The 24,255-nt window shown below is 41.4% G+C and overlaps 1 protein-coding gene across 1 annotated transcript in view; it reads left to right on the plus strand.

Annotated features, from left to right (window-relative positions):
- The first annotated feature begins 1,930 nt into the window (after nucleotides 1-1,930).
- The window catches only part of MRPL48 (mitochondrial ribosomal protein L48), a 62,583-nt gene continuing 40,258 nt past the window's right edge, over nucleotides 1,931-24,255 (plus strand). The window contains exons 1-2 of the mRNA XM_030836124.2: nucleotides 1,931-1,996; nucleotides 15,201-15,368. Of these exons, the coding sequence (XP_030691984.2) occupies nucleotides 1,931-1,996; nucleotides 15,201-15,368 (234 nt within the window). The remainder of the gene's footprint in view (nucleotides 1,997-15,200; nucleotides 15,369-24,255) is intronic.

Below are 24,255 nucleotides of genomic sequence, written 5' to 3' on the forward strand. Positions count from 1 at the left end.
TGAGGATGTAGAGAAATTGGAACACTTATCCATTTTTTAAAAAAAATTTTATTTATTTTTTGCCTGCATTAGGTCCTTGTTGCTGTGTGCAGGCTTTCTCTAGTTGCAGCGAGTGGGAGCCAATCTTCGTTGTGGTAAGCGGGTTTCTCGTTGCGGTGGCTTCTCTTGTTGCAGAGCAGGGCTCTAGGTGCTCGGGCTTCAGTAGTTGTGGCACGCGGGCTCACTACTTGTGGCACAGGGGCTTAGTTGCTCAGAAGCATGTGGGATCTTCCTGGACCAGGGATTGAACTCATGCCCATGCATTGGCAGGCGGATTCTTAACCTCCGCACCACCATGGAAGTCCCCCCTTATCTGTTTTTGATGGGAGTGTAAAATGGTACAGCTGCTGTGGAAAACAGTATGACAGGTTAAAAGTTAAAACAAAAAGTTAAAACATAGAATTACCATATGACCCAACAACCCTACTCCTAAGTATATACTCAAAAGAATTGAAAACAGGGAATCAAACAAAATACTTGTACGGGAGTTTTCATAGCAGCATTATTTGCAATAGCCAAAAGGTAGAAACAACCCAAGTGTCCATCAGCTAGCTAATAAATGCAAAAACAAATTGTGATATAACCATACAATGGAATTTTATTCAGCCATAAAATGGAATGAAGTACTGATACATGCTACAATATGGATGAAACTTGAAAACATTATACTGAGGAAGTAAGTCAGACATAAAAGGACAAATATTGCATGATTCCACTTATGTGAATTATCTAGTAAAGGCAAATTCAAAGAGACTACCAGGGGCTGGTGAAATGGGGTAATGGGGAGTTATTACCAAATGGTAGAGTTTCTATTTTAGGTGATAAAAAATTTTGGAAACAGATAATGGTGACAGTTGCACTACACTCTGAATGTAATTAATGCCACTTAAAAATGATTAAGAAGGATTTGCAACAACATGGCTGGAGCTAGAGGGTATTATGCTTAGTGAAATAAATCAAATACTGTGTTTTCACTTATATGTGGAAACTAAAACATAAGCAAATGAATATAACAAGAAACAGAAACAGACACAGATATAGAGAACAAACTAGTGGTCACCGTTGTGGAGAGGGGTGGGGGAGGGACAAGATAGGTTAAGGGGATTAAGAGACACGAAGTAGAAGATATAAAATGAATAAGATACAAGCATCTAATGTAGAGCCAATGTTATAACTTTAAACGGAGAATAATTTATAAAAATATAGAATTACTACATTGTAAACCTGAAACCAATATAACCCTGTAAATCAACTACAGTAAAATAAAAAAATAAAAATGATTAAAATGGAAGTGTTCCGTACATACATTTCAGCGTGCGCGCGCACGTGCACACACGCACACACAAACAAAAACCTGGGCCTAAGACTTGATCTGGAGTAGGGTGGCTCTAAATTCCAGAACAGTCCACATATATGACTGTTGGGCCAATGGTAATTAATAGTATCACCTTAGGCTTTCAAATCTGTGCCAGTTTTAACAATAAATTATATGGTCACCCTACCTCTAAGGATCTGATTTTAAGTGGTTCTGAGATCCTAACCACAGGGCATTAGGACCTTGGAAAGGTTTTGTGATGACATCTCCTTTTGAAAACTAAAACCCGCCGGCCTCCTGGGAACTGGAGGCAGTGAAGGAAACCTCTGCACTTCACACGAACGCCCTGCTACCAACTGGCAAACAGCCCTTTCCTCTGGGTCCTGATAACCCGAGACTAAAGAGAAACACTGGGAGGATAAAAGCGGAGGCCAAAGAGCGAAATGCTCCCCCAGCCCGTCTCGGTCCCTCCACACTCAGTATGGCTGCTCCTGTCGGAAGTGGGGGAGGGATGCACCACCTCTCGTACGTCCCAGAGGGGCGGGCACTAGGAGCCAAATGAGCTTCAGCGGACCAATGGGGAAAGGCAAGGGGCGGGAACTCGCCAGGGGCGTGGGCCAGAGGGCAGCCGGCGCGTCCTGGGTGAGACGGGCCTTGCTCGCATATTGTGGTTGCCACGTTATTCCCAGTTCTTGTGGCTGGATTTTGCCCTGTCGCGAGCTACCGTCAGCGCTTCCGGGTTGAACTCGAACTGAGCTGATCAGCCCTCACCCTATCCAGTGCTTGTCCCTCCCCTTCAAAGCCAGCCCTTGTCAGTGCCCAGCTGGCCCCTCCCTCGTCTTTGAGATGACTCATCTCTGTATCCCAACAATAAATTGGCGGCGCCAGGTGTGGCCTAACACATTTGAACTTAAAACATTTTTTTTCTGATTATAAAAATATATGCATAATTTAGGAAATTTGGGAAAGCATAATGAAAAGAAAAATGCTGATATCCCACCGGCCAGAAATAATCATGACTGATTTTTGTCATTCTTCCTTTTTTTTTTCTGTGTATCTATTTTAACACAATTGGGGTAATGCTATATAAAGTCATGTATTCTTTGTTACAAAGTAAGTATTTTTCTGCGTCATTTTAATTGAATATATAGTATAAAGTATTCCATGGATGAACGTGCCATAATTTTTGTATTTCTCCAATGGGCAATTAAATACTTGGAGTTTTAAGTGAATAGCAGGTTAGGGGTGGGGCAGGTAGAGAAGGAGAGACAGCTAAGAACTGGCTACTCCACAACTTGATCTTCCCTTTGTAAAGTTGTTCCACAAGAATTACAAGATTTTAGAGCCTTTAGACACTTTACAGTCTTAGGATTCTAGAGTATTACACTCTTGAGAAACTCAGAATCATAATATCTTGGGGTGGTAAGGATCTCTGAAGAAATAAAACCAAACTTTCACCAAACGTAGGAGTATCTAATAATCAGAGCCTTCTCAAAAGTTGGGTCTTTTCGGACTTCCCTGGTGGCGCAGTGGTTAAGAATCCGCCTGCCAATGCAGGGAACACGGATTCGATCCCTGGTCCGGGAAGATCCCACATGTTGCAGAGCAACCAAACCCCTGCGCCACAACTACTGAGCCTGTGCTCTAGAACCTGCGAGCCACAACTACTGAAGTCCTCATGTCTAGAGCCCGGGCTCCACAACAAGAGAAGCCACTGCAATGAGAAGCCCTTGTACTGCATCGAAGAGTAGCCCCCACTCGCCACAACTGGAGAAAGCCTGCATGCAGCAACGAAGACCCAATGCAGCCAAATAAATAAACACATACATTAAAAAAAAAAAAAAGTTGGGTCCTTTACATTTAAGATGTCACCTCTTACTAGATGTACTCAATCTTTCTCCTGTGTTAAAATGGCTGTAACAACTCTTCACAGCCTGGTCAAGAAATATGTTAGGTCTTCCAGCCCCAACTTCTGGTAGGAGCTTTCCTAGTTATCTAAATGTTGTCTTGCCCTACAGTTTCTAATTAGGCAGATAAGCAGGATAGAGAAGGGGGAGTTTTCCATGATTTTATTCACTTATTTATTTACTTGACAGGAGAGAAATAAGTTTTGATCTCTTTTGTTCCCTCCCATGGGACTTTCCATGGGAGTAAAGGGACTGACTGCTCAGGGGGCCTGTAATAATGATAAATTGGCCTGAATGTGGGTCTCCAAGTAACAATGATCAAATGAGATAATGTTGAGATGTAGAGGCTGGATGAAAAGAGCATTGGGCTAGGAGGCTAAAACCTGAGTCCACTTTCTAGCTGTGTGATGTTGAGCAAGTCACTTCAATCCTCTGAGTCTTAATTTCCTCATCTTGTGATGAGGATGTAAGTCCCTCTTTACTTTCTTTATAAGATTGTGGTGAAGAATATTTGAGAAAATGTCTGTGAAGGTGTTTCAGGAAAAAGAAAGCACTGTGTTGCTGTTATTATTAGATGGCATAAACATTTTTTAAAGAAAGTTTTGAAACTTTTGAAGAATCATAATCCGGAAAAATTGGGGGAGAAGATATGGCAAAGGTCAAGTGGCATAGTAACTCCCCTAGGCCTATATGACTGTGCATGTAGGGGAGTCCTTCATGAGGTCAGTGACCACTTCTTACATCATGACAGTATTATCAACAAAGGGTGACTTCTGTTTTACTCAGAAGAATTTACCTCTTTGGCTTGGAAGGAACAGGGTTACCTCAAGTGATTTAGGGTAGAGATTTGTTGAGCATTTCATGGTAGGGATACACTTGCTGGAGGACCCTGAAATGCTGAGCAGTCCAGTCTCAGGAAGAGTTGGAATTCAGGAAGAGAGGGTGGTTCTAGATTTGAGAAGGGGCTAGGGCCCACAATAGAGTTGGAAGGTCCTCTTAGCCAGACTTGAAGAATAATCTGTTCACTTGGATTGAGTTTTAGTTTCCTCATCTATAAAGTGGAAAGAATAACGAACTGCCTATGTATGGCAGAATAATGGAATCCAAGACCATTAGAGATGGAGGGCCTTCAGAATTGTATATACATATAATGGATTAAAAGGGAGCTGTTCTAATTAAAGAAGAAGGCAGGAGTTTTGGAGGGTAGCCCTATTTACTTGGCCTTTCCCTTGATCTTAGAGCTTCTAGGGTATCATCCTTATTGTACAGTTTTGGATATTGAAGTCTGGAGAGAAGTGACTTGCTCGGGGTCGCATAATGGTAGTGCTGGGACTTGAAAACAGGTTTCTTGAACCCCAGCATGATTTTCTTTCCCTGAATATAAGCTGCTTCCTAAAACATGATAAGAGTATGTATAAAAGGCTGAGATTGACAGGAATAAAAGTATTAAGACTCCATGGGCTTCCCTGGTGGCACAGTGATTGAGAGTCCGCCTGCCGATGCAGGGGACGCGGGTTCATGCCCCGGTCCGGGAAGATCCCACATGCCGCGAAGCGGCTGGGCCCGTGAGCCATGGCCGCTGAGCCTGCGCTCCGCCATGGGAGAGGCCACAACAGTGAGAGGCCCACGTACCGCAAAAAAAAAAAAAAAAAAAAGTATTAAGACTCCAAAGGATAAATGGGTAACCAGCAATTCACAAAGGAAATAAAATTGTATAACAAACCATGGGAAAGTTTCAATCATACTAACAACAGAAAATGAAAACTATGCAATTTATACTCTATCAAATTTGAAAAGATTTTTGATATGAAATTTTTTACTTAACAAAATTTGGAAAGTTTTCAAATATATTAATATTCAGTGTTTCTGGAGGTGTGGTAAAACAGGAAATACAGAGAAATAAAGTGATAGCAATTTGACAAACTATATCAAAAGCCTCAAAATGAATCTATCTGGAAGTAATTCTGCTTCTCATGATAGCTATCATTAGGAAATAATTTTAACATGAAAATTTAGTATAATCTATAATATTAAAAGTAGACAATTTAGGATCCAATGATACATTTTTGTAATAGAATATTATTCAGCTACAATATGATATTTGCAATGAGTTCTTTTAGTAAATTAGGGTATAGATTATAATATACTGGAAACAAAACTACCTTGGATGCAGACCATATTAAAATTATTTTTAAAATACATGGATAAAAGAGAAATATAATGAAATGTTACCATACTGGCTGTCTTTGGGTAGTGTTGATTTTGTTTGTTTTTTAAAATAAATTTATTTATTTTATTTATATTTATTTTTGGCTACGTTGGGTCTTCGTTGCTGTGCGCGGGCTTTCTCTAGTTGCGGCGAGCGGGGGCTACTCTTCATTGCAGCGCGCGGGCTTCTCATTGCAGCAGCTTCTCTTGCTGCGGAGCACAGGCTCTAGGAGTGTGGGCTCCAGTAGCTGTGGCTTGCGGGCTCTAGAGCATAGGCTCAGTAGTTGTGGCGCACGGGCTTAGTTGCTCTGCGGCATGTGGGATCTTCCTGGACCAGGGCTTGCACCCATGTCCCTTGCATTGGCAGGCGGATTCTTAACCACTGCGCCACCAGGGAAGCCCTATTTGTTTATAATTTTCTATCTTCTCCAAATATTTTGCAGTAAGTATGCCCTCCCCCCCATTTTTAAGAAACAGTCCTCAGAGACTCAAATAGGAGTAGCATATCATGAGAACTATTTATATTTTGATTAGGAAACTTGGGGGCAAAGATGTTAGTATACATCAGCAAGCCCAGTGTTTGTCCACAGATATTTTCTGGTGCCTCCAATATGTACGTGCAATAAAGATGCTGAGAGAAACACAATGCTGAATCACACAGGGATTCTAAAATCAAACAGCATCATCTGGGGGTCAGACAAACACATCTGTAAAGAACTATAATACAAGTGGTAAAGTCCAAAAGGGAGGTATAGGAAAATAGGTTGAACAGAGTTATCAGTGTAATAGAAGCAATGGGTATATGAATAGGAGTGGTTGGAATGGTAAATTGGAGATAGATTGTGAGAGTTATGAATTCCAAGGAAAGGAGTATGTTGTTAAATTGGAAGGCTATAAGTAGCTATTGAAGGTTTTGGTTTGTTTTTTAATGTTGTTTTTTAAATCATGATCTCCATGATATATACTTCAGGAAGGCAGCTTTTGGAAATAAACTGGAGTGGGGATGAGACTGAAGGCTGTAGATCAATTAGAAGCCAGCACAATAGTTCAGGTGAGAGACAGTGAAAGTGGATCTTGGGAAGTAGATGTGGAGGTAAAGAGGAGGAGGCATTCAAATAAAGTCAGATAACTGGAGGATAGGTTAATTGGAGATGAAGGTTAGAAGCTCCTATCTCAGTAGGTCAAGAAAGTATTCCCATCTTCTGAGGAATTTATTTCAAAATCAGCCTCCACATCATGATTTTGTAAAATCTGCACTTGTGTCTCCTATGCCAAGCTGCCAGGGAGGAAAATTACACTAGCAACTCTGAGTAGGTTGCTAGAGTGAAATTACAGCTTTTCTGTTTCTGTTTTTTAGTACACATGTGATATCTGGGGCTTGAGCAGCAGCAGCACAAAGGATTCTTCCTAGTCCGTAAGAAGAGTTTTTCATATGTCGAGTAATGGTGTACATTAAAAAGGTGGTTTAGTGCAGGCCAACCTGAAAGGGGTGGGAGGAGGTGGGAGAGGATGGCCTCTCAGGTATCCAAGTACCCCAGTATCCCTATGCTGGAGGACCTTCGTGCTGCAGGTACTCTCCCGGTATCCCTGTGCTGGAGCCCAGGCTGGACCAACCTGAACACAGGTTCTGGGCTTCTAGAAAGATTCTCAACTGAGTTGAACATGTAGCTGCTTGGTGAGAGGTTCTTTGCACCCTCCCCCTCTCTTCTTATGGGCTTCTAAGATCTCATTAACCACTTGAGCTTCCCTCTTGCAGCCTCTTCCATCATCCTTTCTCCCTCTTTCTGGAGTTAGGTAATCCCCACTCACTCGGCCCAGCCCTGCACAAGCAGAAAACTCCTGGTAAAGTACAGGCTGGGGAGTCAGCACCATTTCTTTCTGGCTTTTTTTAGGTAGCCAGCTCTCTTCCGTCTCTGGCCTTCTTCTTTTTTTTTTCTTTCCCTTTCAAGTATGATTTTCTTTGTGCCAAAACTATACCAAAAAATAGAAGCAGAAGAGTCCTACTTGAAGCTAAAATAGTTTTCAGTTGGAGGTAGCTTAATGCATATATTTTCACTTAAGCCAAAAATTAGAGCTATTTGACACCCTTGGGAAACTTTTTATAATAGGTACCACAGAATTATTACTTTAAAGGAAGTTTAACCTGAGATCAAACATATTCTTTTAAAGGGTCTCCCTTTATTCTCTCTTGTTCCCTAAAGCTTTCTCAGATGTGGTTGTGCTGTGGGCTGGAACAGATATTTTTAAAAGCTTTTAAAGACAACTGGCTTGTAAAAATAAAGCCAGAAAGGCAAAAGTTTCTCCATGCTTTTGTGTGTGTGTGTGTGTGGTGCAAGATCTGGAAAAAAAATCTAAAATTCATAATTATATCTAGGAACCTATAAATATTCACTCATTCATTATTCCTTTTACCATTTTAGGAACCTCATTGTGTTCTACAAACTGTGCCAAATGCTGAGGTTACAAAGAAAAATGAAGAATATTCCTTTAAGAATGAGCTACACAGGACTAAGTATAACATTAAGTGGACAAAGATTGGGAGACATGGGCTTCCCTGGTGGCGCAGTGATTGAGAGTCCGCCTGCCGATGCAGAGGACACGGGTTCGCGCCCCGGTCTGGGAAAATCCCGCATGCTGCGGAGCAGCTGGGCCCGTGAGCCATGGCCGCTGAGCCTGCGCGTCCGGAGCCTGTGCTCCACAACGGAGAGGCCACAGCAGTGAGAGGCCCGCATACCGCAAAAAAAAAGAAAAAAAAAAAGATTGGGAGATATCTGTCTTGAGGGGGAGGAGAAATTTACAAAGCTGAAGAAGTTGGTGCTTCAGTGCATTTAGCCTCCATTCTTATCTGGGAAAAGACTGACCTCATTGTTAGTTCCTCAGTTAAGTTGCTTGGGGCCCAAATTCATGTGTGTTGTGTAAATGCCAATTCACCAAGTGTTGGTTTGAGATTTAGGATTGGCAATGGAAGAATCTCAGAGCCTCCAGTTTGCTTTTTGCTGTTGTTGACCATAAGAATGGACTTCCAGAGCTAATAAAATCTATTGTCATTACCCTGTTTTTCTCATGTACAAGGTGTTTAAGCTTAGGCAAGCCACCTATCTTCTTCCCTTAGTTTTGTCATCTACAAAGTGAGAAAACATACCTATCATCCTACCTTTGGTAAAACTGCATAATGTTCATGTAGGTGGTTTGATTATCTGTGTTAATCTTTGAGGTGGAATAAAAAAGAATACTCTTTAAAAAATGCTCACAATTGGGACTTCCCTGGTGGTCCAGTGGCTAAGACTCTGAGCTCCCAATACAGGGGGCCCGGGTTCGATACCAGGTCAGGGAACTAGATTCCACATGCCACAACTAAGAACCCACACGCCGCAACTGAAGATCCCACACTCGGCAATGAAGATCCTGCATGCCGCAACTAAGACCCGGCACAGCCAAATAAACAAATAAATAATGCCCACAATCTAGTGGGAAAGACATACAAGTGAGCAAATAGTTACAATATGCTGTGTTGAGGACATGAAAAATAGGCCAGAGAAGCATAGTGGAGGGACCATACCTTCCTGTGAAAGGCATGCAAGAGGCTAAATAGGAAAGGTAACATTCAACTTGTGTCTTTTAAAGAGAAGTAGGAGTTTTCCAGGTGGATGAGTAAAGAAAGGTCATTTCAGCAGAGAAAATTGCAGGTACAAAGGTAAGGAGGTGTGAGAGAGTATATCATGGTTGAAGAATTACAGGAATTTATGTTGACTGGGGAGTAATATTTGTGTTGAAAAGGGTGGCAATGAGGCTAGATAGGTAGACAAGTTCTACAGAGTGAAGGACTTGGTATGTTGTATCCAGGAGTTTGGACTTAATACTATAGGCTACTCTAGGGAGACACTAGCCATATGTTGCTATTTACATTTTAATTAAAATTAAATTAAAATCCAATTTCTAGGTTGCACTAGTCACATTTCAAGTACTCAATTGCCATAGGTGGTTGGTAGCTACCATACTGGACAGAGCAGATAATAGAACATTTACATATTTGCAGAAAGTTCTGTTGGGCAGCACTGCTACAGGTAGTGTGTGGGGAGCATTAAACGTCCTTGGGCAGGGAAGTGAAGTGACATGGTCATATTTGTGATTAGAAATATCACTCTGATGGCAGCATTAAGAATGGCTTGGAGGAGAGGGAGAGAGGGATTTGTCAAATCATTTTAAAAGTGAAGTGATCATAATTTACTATTTGGTTACCTCTTCCTTAGCCCTACTGTCTTAGCTGCCTCCCCTCCAGTATCCCCGCATCATGAAGGCAAAATTATCCAGAATTTAGGCCTAAAGGATTTACTTCAGGCAGCTCTTACAGGTGGCATTCAAATGTTTCATCCCTTTTCTTCTATTTCTCCCAATGGGGAGGTCACAAGGGATTTGTTGAGCCTCAATCTATTTCCTACTCTAGGCTGATGGCCCAAGAGGCTTTTAGAAAATAAAGAGAGGGGAAGCAGCATATCATATGCCTGGGAGAATGGGAAACTGGCTTCTCTGCCACCTATTTGTAGACGGGTACTCGGTACTCATCCCAGGATATAACTCAGAATGTCCCTTACTGCCCACATCTAATCAGGCACCATTCCTGGTCATTATACCTCCTTAACATCACTTATATTAATTCCTCTCCATCTCTATCAGTGCCTTAATTTAGGCCTTCCTTCTTCTCTCTTATATTACTCCCTTAGGGAGCTTGCAGGTTGATGAGCACCTGAAGATTTGGGGAGAGTGGTATGCTCAGAGAAAGTATGGAACCTCCTCCTCCTTTCCCCATACTTTGCCCTATGCATCTCTTCCATCTGGGTGTTCATCTATAGTCTTTATCATATCCTTTTATAATAAACTGGGAATCCAGTTTAAAAAATTCCTCCCTTAGTCTTCTGGCTGGCCTTGCTGGCTTCATTCTCTCCTCCACTATTCCACTCTTCACTGGCTCCTGACTGGTCAAAGCTTCCCCAACCCTTTGGCCTAGGATTTACTGATGTGACTCTGTTCTTCCTCTCTAGTCTCCTCTGATCTTCCTCTCACCATTTTTTCTCTATGTCTACATTTCAGCCAAACTTGAAGTTCCCCAGACATTCATCACTCCCTCTTTTTCAAAATCACATAGTGAGTAAATGGCAGAAGCAGGATTGGATTCAATACATATTCTCTCATCCTTATGTCTGCTTATGTCTCTACTATGCCACTTGTGAAAGTGCAGACAGAAATGCCATTGTAGAGATGGGTTAGAGGTAGGAGAAAAAAGAGCTAGAAGAAGAGGAAGATTTCAATCTGTTCACCAGATGCATATTACCATGGTTCAGGCCCTGGAGTAGATACTGGAGATACAAAGACAAGTCTATAGAAGGATGAAGCAAGAAGGTAGGAGCCTTAGTACCTGGAAAGTAGCCTGTGTTGAGGTATGCCTGGTATCCCCAAGAGAGTTTTAGTTTTTAGAGTCTGGAGACAAAATAAGTCAGAGAAGCTACAAAATAATGGATAGGGAAGGGTATCTGATATCTGTATGAAAGTGTCCTTCTGGGAAGTTCAGTAAGCTCATATACCTTCATAACTCATGACATAATCAACAAAGCTTGGCAACAAAAATATAGATTCCAATACATTAATAGATATTGCTAAGGTATCTTTACATCCATGTATGCTGATTTCACCTCCCTTTTGGGTCCTTGATTCCTGACCTTTTAAAGTATTCTAGTGTAAAAGGGAAGCCTTTTACTTCGATACATAGAACTAATTGTCCCCTTCTTTTTACCTCTTCCCTTCAGCTTCCTCCCTCCTCAGAGTGTAGGAACAACACAAAGATGGATTTGTATCTTACCAGATAGCATTTACCTGGACTAGACAAGGAAAAAACTCTCTGGCTTAGCCAACCTGTCCTTTTGGAAACCTGTATTTGCAGTCCTATGGAGCCGAAGGAGCACAGGTGTTGAAATTAGCCAGCTCATCGCTTACAGTGTGCCTTATGTTAACTAGGTAACTTCTTTGTGCCTCTGCTCCTCATCTATGAAATAAGTATAATGATCCCCAGCTTCACAGGGTTATTGGGAGAATAACCTGAAAAGATCTGACCTGACACACTAAGAACTTGAAGTGTTTTGTTTTGTTTTGTTTTTTCGATTTAAAAATTCACTTCTGGGACTTCCCTGGTGGCACAGTGGTTAAGAATCCGCCTGCCAATGCAGGGGACGCTGGTTTGATCCCTGGTCCGGGAAGACCCCACATACCGCGGAGCAACAAAGCCCGTGCGCCACAACTACTGAGCCCACGTGCCACAACTACTGAAGCCCGTGCGCCTAGAGCCCATGCTCCGCAACGAGAAGTCACCACAATGAGAAGCCCGCACACCGCAACGAAGAGTAGCCCCCGCTCGCCGCAACTAGAGAAAGCCCGCACACAGCAAGCAATGAAGACCCAACGCAGCCAAAAATAAATAAATAAATTTATTAAAAAAAAAATCACTTCTAAAAATCCCAACAGCTTTTAGATACCAATGCAGACAATAACCTGTGGTGGAGCTATGACTTGTCTGCTATTTCCTCAGGAAGAATGAATTGCCATCTCTGTGCTGCCCCCAATACTTTACACACAATTCTGCTATTTCATCTGCCATACTATGTATTAATTATTTGTTACTTTCTCTTTCCCATGTTTGATTGTGAGTTCCTCAAGGACTGACATCCTGTCTGATTAATTCATTCCAGCATCTGGCACAAGATGTGTAGACCCGACTTCTAACCTCGATGTAAAAGCTGATTGACCCTAAGTGAATTTTCCAACATTCAATTGCCTCATAAAAATTGATAATAACTATTTAAAAATTTTTTTTAATTTTTTTGAGGTACGCGGGCCTCTCACTGTTGTGGCCTCTCCCGTTGCGGAGCACAGGCTCCGGACGCGCAGGCTCAGCGGCCATGGCTCACGGGCCCAGCCGCTCCGCGGCATGTGGGATCTTCCCGGACTGGGGCACGAACCCATGTTCCCTGCATTGGCAGGCGGATTCTTAACTTTCCTGCACCAGGAAAGTCCCCAAAATAATGAAATTTTGCCATTTGCAACAACATGGATGGACCTGGAGGGTACTGTGCTTAGTGAAGTAAGTCAGACAGAGAAAGACAAATACTGTATGTAATCACTTATATGTGGAATACAAAAAATAAAACAAACTAATGAATATAACAAAACAGAAACAGACTCACAGATATAGAGAAAAAACTATGGGGAGAGGAAAGGGAGGAGAGACAAAATAGAAGCAGGGAATTAAGAGGTACAAACTACTATGTGTAAAATAAATAAGCTTCAAGGATATATTGTACAGCACATGGAATATAGCCAATGTTTTATAATAACTTTTTTTCTTTTTGCGGTATGCGGGCCTCTCACTGTTGTGGCCTCTCCCGCTGCGGAGCACAGGCTCTGGACGCGCAGGCTCAGCAGCCATGGCTCACGGGCCTAGCCACTCCGTGGCATGTGGGATCTTCCCGGACCGGGGCACGAACTCGTGTCCTCTGCATCGGCAGGCGGACTCTCAACCACTGCGCCACCTGGGAAGCCCGATAATAACTATTTTTTATTTGAGTGGCCGCTATGTGCAATGCATTATGCTCAGTGCATCATTTAACTGTGAATTTGTCTCTTTAGGTGGTCTCTTAGCAACTCTTCTCCACAGGGGTTAAGGGCTACCTCTGGGGGACGTAGATTTACCTACACAGCCCTTTGTAGCTCCTTGGAATTTCATCATAGGAAGGATTGATAAAGCAATAGGACAAGGTAACTTGGCAGGGTTTCTGACAACAAAGGAAACTCCCTGTTACTGAAGACCTATTCATATTTACCAGTTTTTACACCTTTTCCTTGCTAAGTACAAAAATAATAACAAAAACAGTAGCAGCAGCAATAATAACAGCAACAATAAAAATAACTGCATATTTGTTATTTCACTTGATGTTGACTTTGTAACCATGCACTCCCTTCATACAGAGTTTATATGTATATCTCTGTAACTGGAATTCCTCATTGCTTTATAATTGTTTACAACTTGGCCTCCTTACTAATCTCTATGAGCCACTTAAAAATTGTATATATTTAAAGTGTAAAATATGATGATTTGATATACACATACCTAGTGAAATGATTACTACTGTCAAGCTAGTTAATATACCATTTCCTCACATAGTTAGCTTTTTGCGTGATGAGAGCACCTGAAATCTACTCTCTTAGCCTATTTCCAGTGTTCAATATGGTATTATTAACTATAATCATGCAGTACATTAGATCTCTAGATTTATTTATCCTGCATAACTGGACATTTGTACCTTTGACTAACATCTCTTCATCTCTCCCCTTCACCCCCACTGCCCCAACCCCTGGTAACCACCATTCCATACTCTGCTTCTATGAGTTTGACTATTTTATGTTCCACATAGGTGAGATCGTGGACTATTTGTCTTTCTGTGCCTGGCTTGTTTCATTTAGCATCATGTTCTCCACATTCATCCATGTTGTCACAAATGGTAGGATTTCCTTCTTTTTAAATGCTGTTGTAATATTCCATTATACATATACTGTTTATACTGTTTTTGATAGTGGCTGTATAAATTTACATTCCCACCAGCAGTGTGCAAGGATTCCCTTTTCTCCACATCCTCACCAGCACTTGTTATCTTCTGTCTTTTTGATAATTGCCATTCTAACAGGTGTGAGATGATATTTTGTGGTTATGATTTGCATTTCCCTGATGATTGGTGATGTTGAGCGTCTCTTCATATACCTATTGACCATTTGTATGTCTTCTGAGAAATGTCTGTTTAGATCCTTTGCCAAATTTTAAATCAGGTTGTTTTCTTGCTATCAAGTTGAGTTCCTTATATATTTTAGATATTAACTCCTTAACAGATGAATGATTTGCAAACATTTTCTCCCATTGCATAGGTTGTCCCTTCACTCGCTGATTGTTTCCTTTGCTGCACAGAAAAACTTTTAGTTTGATGCAATCCTCTATGAGCCACTTAAGGGCAGGGACCATGTAAATATTCATCTCTGTCTTCCCAAGTTTCAAAGGATTGGCACAAAGTCATGCTAAGTAAATGGTTGATATGTGTAAAATAAGTAAATGAATGTGTGCTGTGACATTATCTCATGTGAGAAAGGGTATGTCAGAGGGAAAACACTTTGTATAAATGAGACAGTTTGAAACTCAGCTCTGCCTCTGTCGGTTGGCCCTAGACAAGTCTCTTAACCTCCTGCAATATCCTTACATGTAAAATCCAGTGATAATATCTAACAGGCTTGTTATGAGGAGTAAAGTGATGCTCTGAGCATAATGCGCTGTACATAGTGGTCACTCAATAAAAAATAGTTATTATCAATTATTATGAGGCAACTGAATGTCAGAAAGGCTCACTTAGGGTCACTCAGCTTTTAAATAGAGGTTAGAAGTCAGATCTCCACGTCCAGTGCTAGACGCTGGAATGAATTAATCAGGCAGAATTTCAGTCCCTGAGGAACTCGCAATCAAACACGGGAAAGAGAAAGTAACAAATAATACATAGTATGGCAGATGAAATAGCAGAATTGTGTGTAAAGAATTGGGGCAACACAGGCAATTCATTCTGTCCGGAGAATTCGCAGTGATGGTGACACTTGAGCTGTAGTGGGCGATTTCTAGACACTGAGTCTCAGAAGCTGCCGGAACCAAGGTGCTGCGGGAGTTGAGTGAGTCTCGGTCGGATATTGTTACCGGACCGGATCGAGGCCGTTCCGTCAGTGTTTTCGGACGCCCAGCGGTCGCGGCTTCTTGGGCCGATCTTCAGCTGGCACAATTACAGGCCGCGCAGCAGCAAAGGATGAATGGAGCTCTGGGAAAGGTAACGTAGGTTCCACGCACGCTGGGCGCGGGGGAGGTGGTGAAAAGAGCTGAGCTGCGAGGTGGCCGCGGGGCTCTCACGCTGCTGCAGACATCCGGGTAAGAGACTTGGGAGAGAACAAGGCTCTTCCCAGAAGCACGTGCGGCGCCTTGTCAAAGGGTTGCGCTTAGTCGTCTGCTCCCGGGGCGTTAACCCGCGCGCCACGCCCCCTCGCCTCGCATTGGCCGGAGCCCCGCAATGGGAATCACAGCGGAATAGGTCCAAATAATATGTACGACCTTGAGCAGGTCATTTTATTTTTGCTTTAGGTCATCAGCTTCCAGATTTTTTTCTAAGAATACCGTTTTGACTCGCTGAACAGATTGGGATGTGAGGCTACTTGGTGACAAGGGAAGGGTAATAATAAAAAAATATTTTTACTTACAAAACCTTAATTACGTGACTGCAGTAAAACCGTGTGAACCACGTAAAGCATTCCTTGACTTTCCCTTGTTCTCTTAACAGATTTCAGCTGTGCTTTTTCAGTTGTACCATGCTGCTTAGAATAATGACCTTTTTTTTTTTAGCAATTCATGTTAAAATTTTATTCAAGGCATTAATTTGGAGACTGTACTCCATGATACACAGCATGATCATTGCTGCTCATGGATCTACTGGTCCTAACTTTGGGGCAGCCCCTGAATGTCTCTAGGTTTGTTTGCTTAAGATCCCAAACCTCACTTCATCCTTAATGAAGTAACTCTCTGTTGTTCACTTTAGCCAAATTGTGAGAATTTAACTACATCTGGTGAAAAGATAATAGAAAAAAATCAAAGTTTTAAAATTTAACTGTTAAAGATGGTCAGATTGGTGGCTCCATGCTCCTGCTCTAAGAGCCTTGATTCTGAGGAATGCTGAAAGGGAGGGATCATTGTTCAGGGAATACTGTTTTTGGCCATTCTATACTCCTGAAGAGCCCATGGAAATCTGTCATAGGCTATCACCTAAAGATACAAGGGCATATAGGGCCCGTCTGGGTCTGATGCCACTGTTCCCTTCCAGACTCCTTTGTTACTGACTTCACTCTTCCGTTCTGCCCTATTGCTTTGGCCAGGTAGTCTCTTCTTTATTTACCAAATACTGAATTCCTAATCTTTGATCTTGTGGAGCTTTCTCACTTGGAATGCCCTCACCTTTTTCACCACCTATCCAAATGCTCCATGGTTCAAGGCCCAGCTCAGGTCTCATCTTTTCCTTAAAAGCTTTCAGACCATTCCAGCCAAAGTGCTTGTTTATTTTTTGAACTCTTAGCTGGTATTATCTTTTGGCATCTAATCATATGCAGTCCTGTGACCATCCTTGTCTCAGCCTGTCTGGAAGTGTTAGTTAATGCTTTACATTTATAAGGAAAACACATGGGATTTGCATCAGACCTGTGTTCTATCTCTTGCTAGCTGTGTGACCTTAGGCAGGTTATTTGACCTCGCTGTGCTTCAGTTTCTTATCTGTAAATGCTGATAATGGTGCCCATCATATGGAATTGTTGTAAAGATTATAGAAGATAATGTAAGAGTATTTTCTAAGTGTGAAGGACTATACAAATAGGAATATTGATATTATTCTATAGTTAATAAACTGCTTTCATTTCCATAATTTTATTTGAGCTTCATGATATGAGATAATCCTGGCAGACACAACAGATAAGGAGGTGGAAGCTACTGGTGCAGTGTCTGGTACATAATAGGTTCTCAAATTCTTTACCAAATGCCTGAATGAACGAATGCCTTGCTTATAGGTCAACAGTCTCTTTTGTGGTAGTGCTGAACTGGAGCCTAGATTTTCTACCCCTCCTAAAACCCCACTGCCTTTCCTCTTCTGAGTATTTTGCATCTCCCTAATTTGATAATAATCTTGGTTTCTCTCATCTGTGAAATGAGGAATGAAAACCTTCCTTGACCTTCCCAGTTGTCAGTCCTTCCCTTCTTTGTGACCTGTGCAGCCCATTATACTGATCTCATTTCAGTGTAATAAATAATTTGCACATCTACTTTCCTCATTAGCAAGATTGAGGGTAGGGACTTCCCTGGTGGCCCAGTAGTTAGAATCCGCCTGCCAATCCAGGGGACACGGGTTCGAGCCCTGCTCCGGGAAGATCCCACATGCCATGGAGCAACTAAGCCTGTGCGCCGCAACTACTGAGCCTGCGCTCTAGAGCCTGCGAGCCACAACTACTGAGCCCACATGCCACAACTACTGAAGCCTGTGCTCCTAGAGCCCATGCTCTGCAACAAGAGAAGCCACCGCAATGAGAAACCCACGCACCACAACAAAAAGTAGCCCCCACTCGCCGCAACTAGAGAAAGCCTGCATGCAGCAACGAAGACCCAATGCAACCAAAAATAAATAAATTAAAATAAAATAAAAAATTAAAGAAAAAAGAAAGATTGAGGGTAGGCAACTGTATTTTCTTCATGTCTGTATATATGCAGCCTACAGTGTACTTGACCTGATAAATATTGAATGAATAAGTGAATGAAAAAATGTTGACATTATGTGGTAAGTACACAGTAGAGCTGGGACTAGAACTTCAAACTCTTAGCTCAGTGCCTGGGACCCTAAGAAATCATCTCAAATTTTAGATGAGTGAGAAGCTCAGCTTTACTGGAATAAAACTGGGTGGGATCACATACCTCTTTAGGTTAACAGAAGTAGTAAAGCAGCATTGATCCAATTAAGACACTAATGCTGATAGTCATCAGACTTCAGAAAACATTGTTTGATCAAGATGGAAGGATGGTGCCTGTGGAAGTCAACATGCACAGGAAATTGGTAGTGACTCACCTGCTGAGTTACTTTGCAGAGAAAATGGATGGTGTTGGAGTGTCAAGCTCAGGTCTGGATGTCACTCACCCTCAGATTACCATTCTTTTCGGGGATTACCATACCCTTGAACCACAAGGATATGATTAGGGGAGTGGTGGTGATCACAAAAGATATGCTAGCCTTACCAGTCCAGAGGGAGCAACCTCGGGGACTGATCACATAGTAAGATGTTTTCAAATGAAACACTGAAGGCTAACGTGGAGCAGAGTTCATATGAACAAATAGCAGTGAGGATTGAAAAAAATGACAAATCAACAGACATGAATTAGGAGGACATAAGAAGATATGAAACAGGACAGAAATTTCAGAAGGCCTAGCAGGGCAGGGAGTCCAAAAGCCAAGCAAAATGGTTAAGAAGTTGGCTATTTCCTGGTCGCTACTAGACTGTAAGTTCTGGAGGACAGGGACATTTCTCTATTTTGTTCATGGTTTTATCTTCAGCACTTGTCACATACTAAAGTACATATTGTTTAATAAATGAGGAACTGAACAATCACCACAGTTATTGTCACTGCTCCCAATTTGACCGTTAACAATGTGCCTTGCACTTGCTAAGTCCTTTTCATATAATATCTAATTTAATAGTATCAACAACTCTATGAGTTTTTTTTATTTAACTTATTTTTTTATACAGCAGGTTCTTATTATATGAGTTGCTTTATAACCTGTTTAGAGATAAGGAAGTGAGGTTTGGAGAGATTTACTAATTTGATCAGCAAATATTTATTGTGCACTTGCTATGTGCCAGAGAGTATGCTAGATGCTGGGATGTAGTAGTTCCTGTCTTCAAGGAGCTTATATTTCCAGCAAAATAGACTAATTAAACATATAACTACCTTTTGCTGTATACCTGAAACTAGCACAATATTGTAAATCAACTATACTTCAATAAAAAAGTATAATTACTTAACTAATTGTGATAAATGCCTCAAAAAAAAGATTCTGTGTGCTATATGGTGTGTATAACAGCAGAATTCAAATAAGTCTGAGCAGTCAAGAAAGTTTTCTTGGTGATGTTACATGACTAAGACTTAAAGAATAATAGAATTTAGACTGGGAGAGCATGTGCGAAGGCCCTGAAATGAGAACACGTTTGGAGTTCCAGAGGGCCCAGAGGAAATTGGAAGGGAGAGAAGCAAGGGAGCTTGTATCAAGGGAGAGTGTGAGGAGAAGTATGGGGATGTTGGGGAGATGGTAGGGGATTGGGCTTACATTTCAGTGACCACAGTTGTTTTGAAACATTTTAGTCCTGGAGGAAGGTAGGGAATTGGGCTTAACAGAGCTCAGCTGTGGCCTAGAAGTGCCATCCAGCAATATGGTGTGAGGCCAGATATTCCTTTCTTCCTCCCTTCCTCTCAATCTCTCTCTCTTTCTTTCTTTTTAAAATCGACATATAATTCACGTACCATGATATTTACCCTTTTAAAGTGGATAATTTAGTGGTTTTTAGTATATTCATAAAGTTGTTCAGCCATCATCACTAATTCCAGAACATTTTCATCATTCTAAAAAGAAACGTTGTACCCATAAGCATTTACTCCTCAATTCCCCCCTCTGCCCACCCCCTGGTAACGATTCATCTACTTTATGTCTCTATGGATTTGTCTGTTCTGGTCATTTCATATAAATGAAATGATATAGCATGTGAGGCCAGGTATTTCTTTTCTTTTTCTTTCTTTTTTTTTTTTTTTGCGGTACGCGGGCCTCTCACTGTTGTGGCCTCTCCCGTTGCGGAGCGCAGGCTCCGGACGCGCAGGCTCAGCAGCCATGGCTCACGGGCCCAGCCGCTCCGCGGCATGTGGGATCTTCCCGGACCGGGACACGAACCTGTGTCCCCTGCATCGGCAGGCGGACTCTCAACCTCTGCGCCACCAGGGAAGCCCCAAGTATTTCTTAAGTGACTTGCGAAAGATCATACAGCTAGTAACGTGGAGGAGCTGATATTCAAACCCAGGTCTGTGTGAATCTATAACCTGTGTTCCTAACTGCGGTAAAGACTCAGTGCAAAGACAGGCTTTGATAGTCACCATATTAAACACATTCAGAAGAGAATGGCCAAAGAAAAAATTACAAGCAATCAATTTCGAAAGAACTTAGGAAAAGGTCAGCTTGAATACCACTTATTAGCTGTGTGCATCAGACATATTAATTAACATTTCTGAGCTTTGGTTTCCTTACAGTAAAATGGGGGTAGAAATATCTACTTCACAGAATGGTTGTGAGGGTTAATGCCAATAATATTTGGCATAAAGCAGGTTCTCAACAAATGGTAGGATTATTTAGGCTATTATTATTATCATTATTATATGAATTTCGCTGCTATTAAATTGGTATTGTTCTTTTGAGAGGTAGTATGGCAGAATGGAAAACATGGGTTTTAGAGTCAGATTTGGTTTGAATTCTTGGCACCTCTTACCAAACCTATAACTTTAGGCAATTTACCTAAGCCTCTGTTTTTTCCTCTATAAATAGAGGCAATTATTTCAATGCCTCTATTAGAGGATTGGTGTAAAGATTGAGCAGAGTGCTTAGCACAAAGGATGTACTCAATAAGTGATAGTAACAGTGCTATTTTAAATAATATTTGTTGATATACAAATATATTCTGTTAATATTCATAAGACAGTTGCTTGCCTCATGGGCCCCTTACCCACTTCTGTCACCATCCACCCCAGGGCTCTGTTGTCTGAAGTTACTCACACACCATAGATTTTGCCCCGTGACTTCAGTTCTTAAGTAGCTGTGTAGTCCTTTTCTGGTTCCTGACTCCCGAGCTCATGGGACAAGTATTTTTGCAACCCACTGCAACAGCTCTGTCCTCATTCATTCATTCAGTAGAGTCACTGGCCTTCTCTTCCATTTGGTCCGGAGCTGGAGCTGCTCTTCATTTGCTGACTGCGGGGAGAGAGTATTTGTGGATACAGTCCCAAAATAGATTACTTTTGTCCTGATAAATGATGCCGAGCATTGCAGGGGAGAGGAAGCACATTTCCCAGAGCTGCAAGGGAGAGTTCACACCACAGTTTGAATGTCTTCCAGACAGTTGTCAACCCTTAAAAAGGTTTGGCTTTTAGATAATTAAATCCATAGCTATTGTGGAGACTCAGAAATCTGAACAATTAAAGTGAGGAAAAATCAGTCTCATCTAGATCTGTCTTCCCATCCAATACCTCTTCTGTATGAAGTGACCCATTTAAGAATACATTCTGTTCACTCTGATTTCTATTCTGTTTGTCGTGGTTGATAGATCTTGCACCTGGAGGGACGTTAGAGTCATCTGTTCTAAGTCCAGAGAGGGGAAAATGACTAGCCAATCACTAGTATGGTGACCAGTGGGGGCAGAGCCAGCCAGAGCTCCTGTGTCCTGGGGCTCCCAGTTGCCTGCTCTGTCTTTTATGCTGGCCAAGAAAAGTTTAAGCATATTGTACACATGTTTACAAAGTCTTTTAGTATCTGATTTAATTGTCATTTTTAGGATTGTCTGCATACTTTGTCCTTCCTTCTGTTATTCATATCCTTCCCAATCTTCATGACCTCACATTCTCTGGGAGACTTTTCCTAAATTTGATCATTTTCCCCCCTAAATTCCTAAACACTAACACATTCATTTATGGGAGAGAGGGTGTAGAATAGTGGAAAAATTATAGGCTTTGGAGTCAGAGAAACCTAAGATCCTATGCTAGTTCTGATAGTAGCTGTTTGACTTTGGGTAAATTACTTAATCTCAGTTTCCCCAACTGTAAAATGGGATAATAATATTTATCCTGTAATGGAATTATGATTTAGACACATGGTAGGTGCTCAGCAAAATAGATGCGGGTGGTAATAAATGGTAGCAATGATTGTCACTCATTCACTTCTTCCTAATCATTTATTTATTTACTAAAACAACAGGAAGATGATATGACTCTTGCCCTCGAGGATCTCTTGGTTTAGCATAGTGGCCTATGGGTGATGTTAAGAGTTTCAGTGAATCTCTTGAAGTAGTATGCAAACTTTTTCCCCCTTACTTACTTAATTTATTTGATTCTACATACTACATTTTAATTTTTTTTTTTTGGGCCACGCCATGCGGCATGCGGGATCTTAGTTCCCTGACCAGGGATCGAACCCGTGCCCCTTGCATTGGGAGCATGGAGTCTTAACCACTGGACCACCAGGGAAGTCCCCACCTGCTACATTTAAAAAAATTGAAGTAGAGTTGATTTACAGTGTTTCAGGTGTACAGCAAAGTGATTCAGTTATATATATATGTATATATACACATATTATATATATAGATTCTTTTTCATATTCTTTTCCATTATAGGTTATTATAAGAATATAGTTCCCTGTGCTAAGTATGCAAATTTTTGTATATTCGTGTCTATATTTATTTGTCTGGGGAGAAGGTTCATGATTTGGGGCAGATTATCAGCAATATCTGATCTGTAACACCCCAAAAGCTAAGAACTTCTCCTGGCCATCAACACCTGGATTCCCTGCCAGAGGTGCTTGTTGTTTGTGCCACCTATTTTGACTTAATCATATAATACTGTGGTATTTCTTAGCTGTTTAATACAAATGTGTATTCATATCTTCAGCCATTCAAATTCCTATAAGACAGGGGTTGTGCTTACATTTTTAAAACAGCTTTATTGAGATATAAGTCATATACCATACAATTTGTCCATTTAAAGTATACAATTCAATGGCTTTTAATATCTATAGAGTTGTGCAACCATTACTACAATCAATTTTAGAACATTTTCATCACCCCAGAAAAAAAACCCATATCCCTGAGTTGTCATCCCCAGCTCCCCAGACCCCCCCAGCCCTAGGCAACCACTAGTCTTTCTTTCTCTATAGATTTTCCTATTCTGGCTATTTCATATAAATGGAGTCATACAATATTGGCCCTTTGTGACTGGCTTCTTTTATTTAGCATAATGTTTCCAATATTTTGTTTTTACAGTCCCTTTCATATTCATCACAGTAGTTGACACATAATAGGCTTTTTAAAAAATTTATTTTTATTTCTTAAAACTTTATTTATTTTTGGCGTTGTTGGGTTTTCGTTGCTGCGCGTGGGCTCTCTCTAGTTGCGGCGAGTGGGGGCTACTCTTCGTTGCAGTGCGTGTGCTTCTCGTTGTGGTGACTTCTCTTGTTGTGGAGCACAGGCTCTAAGCACATGGGCTCAGTAGTTGCAGCGCATGGGCTCTAGAGCACACGGGCTTCAGTAGTGGTGGTGTGCGGGCTTAGTGGTTGTAGCTCGCAGACTGTAGAGTGCAGGCTCGGTAGTTGTGGTGCACGGGCTTAGTTGCTCTGTGGCATGTGGGATCTTCCTGGACCTGGGATCGAACCCATGTCCTGTGCATTGGCAGGCGGATTCTTAACCACTGCGCCACCAGGGAAGTCCAGGCTTTTTTTTCTTAATTTAAAAAAATATTTATTTATTTATTTACTTATTTTGGCTGCGCCGGGTCTTAGTTGCAGCATGCGGGCTCTTAGTTGTGGCATGCAGCCTTCCTAGTTGTGTTATGTGGACTCTTAGTTGCACCATGTGAACTCTTAGATGCGGCATGCGTGCAGGATCTAGTTCCCGAGCCAGGGATCGAACCCAGGCCCCTTGCACTGGGAGTGCAGAGTCCTACCCACTGGACCACCAGGGAAGTCCCCATAATAGGCTTTAAAAAAATAAAATTTAGAACAGTTTTAGAATTACAGAAAAGTTGCAAAGATAGTACAAAGAATTCCCATATACTTCATATCCAGTTTTCCCTGTTATTATCTTACATTAGTATGGTACATTTTTCATAATTAATGAACTGATATTGACATATTATTATTAAGTCCATACTTTATTCATATTTCTTTTATTTTTTAAAATCCAGTGTCCTTTTTCTGGTCTAGGTAGGATCCCATCCAGTATATTATATTACATTTAGTCATCATGTCTGCTTAGGCTCCTCTTGTCTATGACAGTTTTTCAGACTTTCCTTTGTTTCTGAAGGCTTTTACACATAATAGGCTTTTAAGACATAAA

Source organism: Globicephala melas, chromosome 8, assembly GCF_963455315.2.
Source record: "Globicephala melas chromosome 8, mGloMel1.2, whole genome shotgun sequence".
Lineage (NCBI taxonomy): Eukaryota > Metazoa > Chordata > Mammalia > Artiodactyla > Delphinidae > Globicephala > Globicephala melas.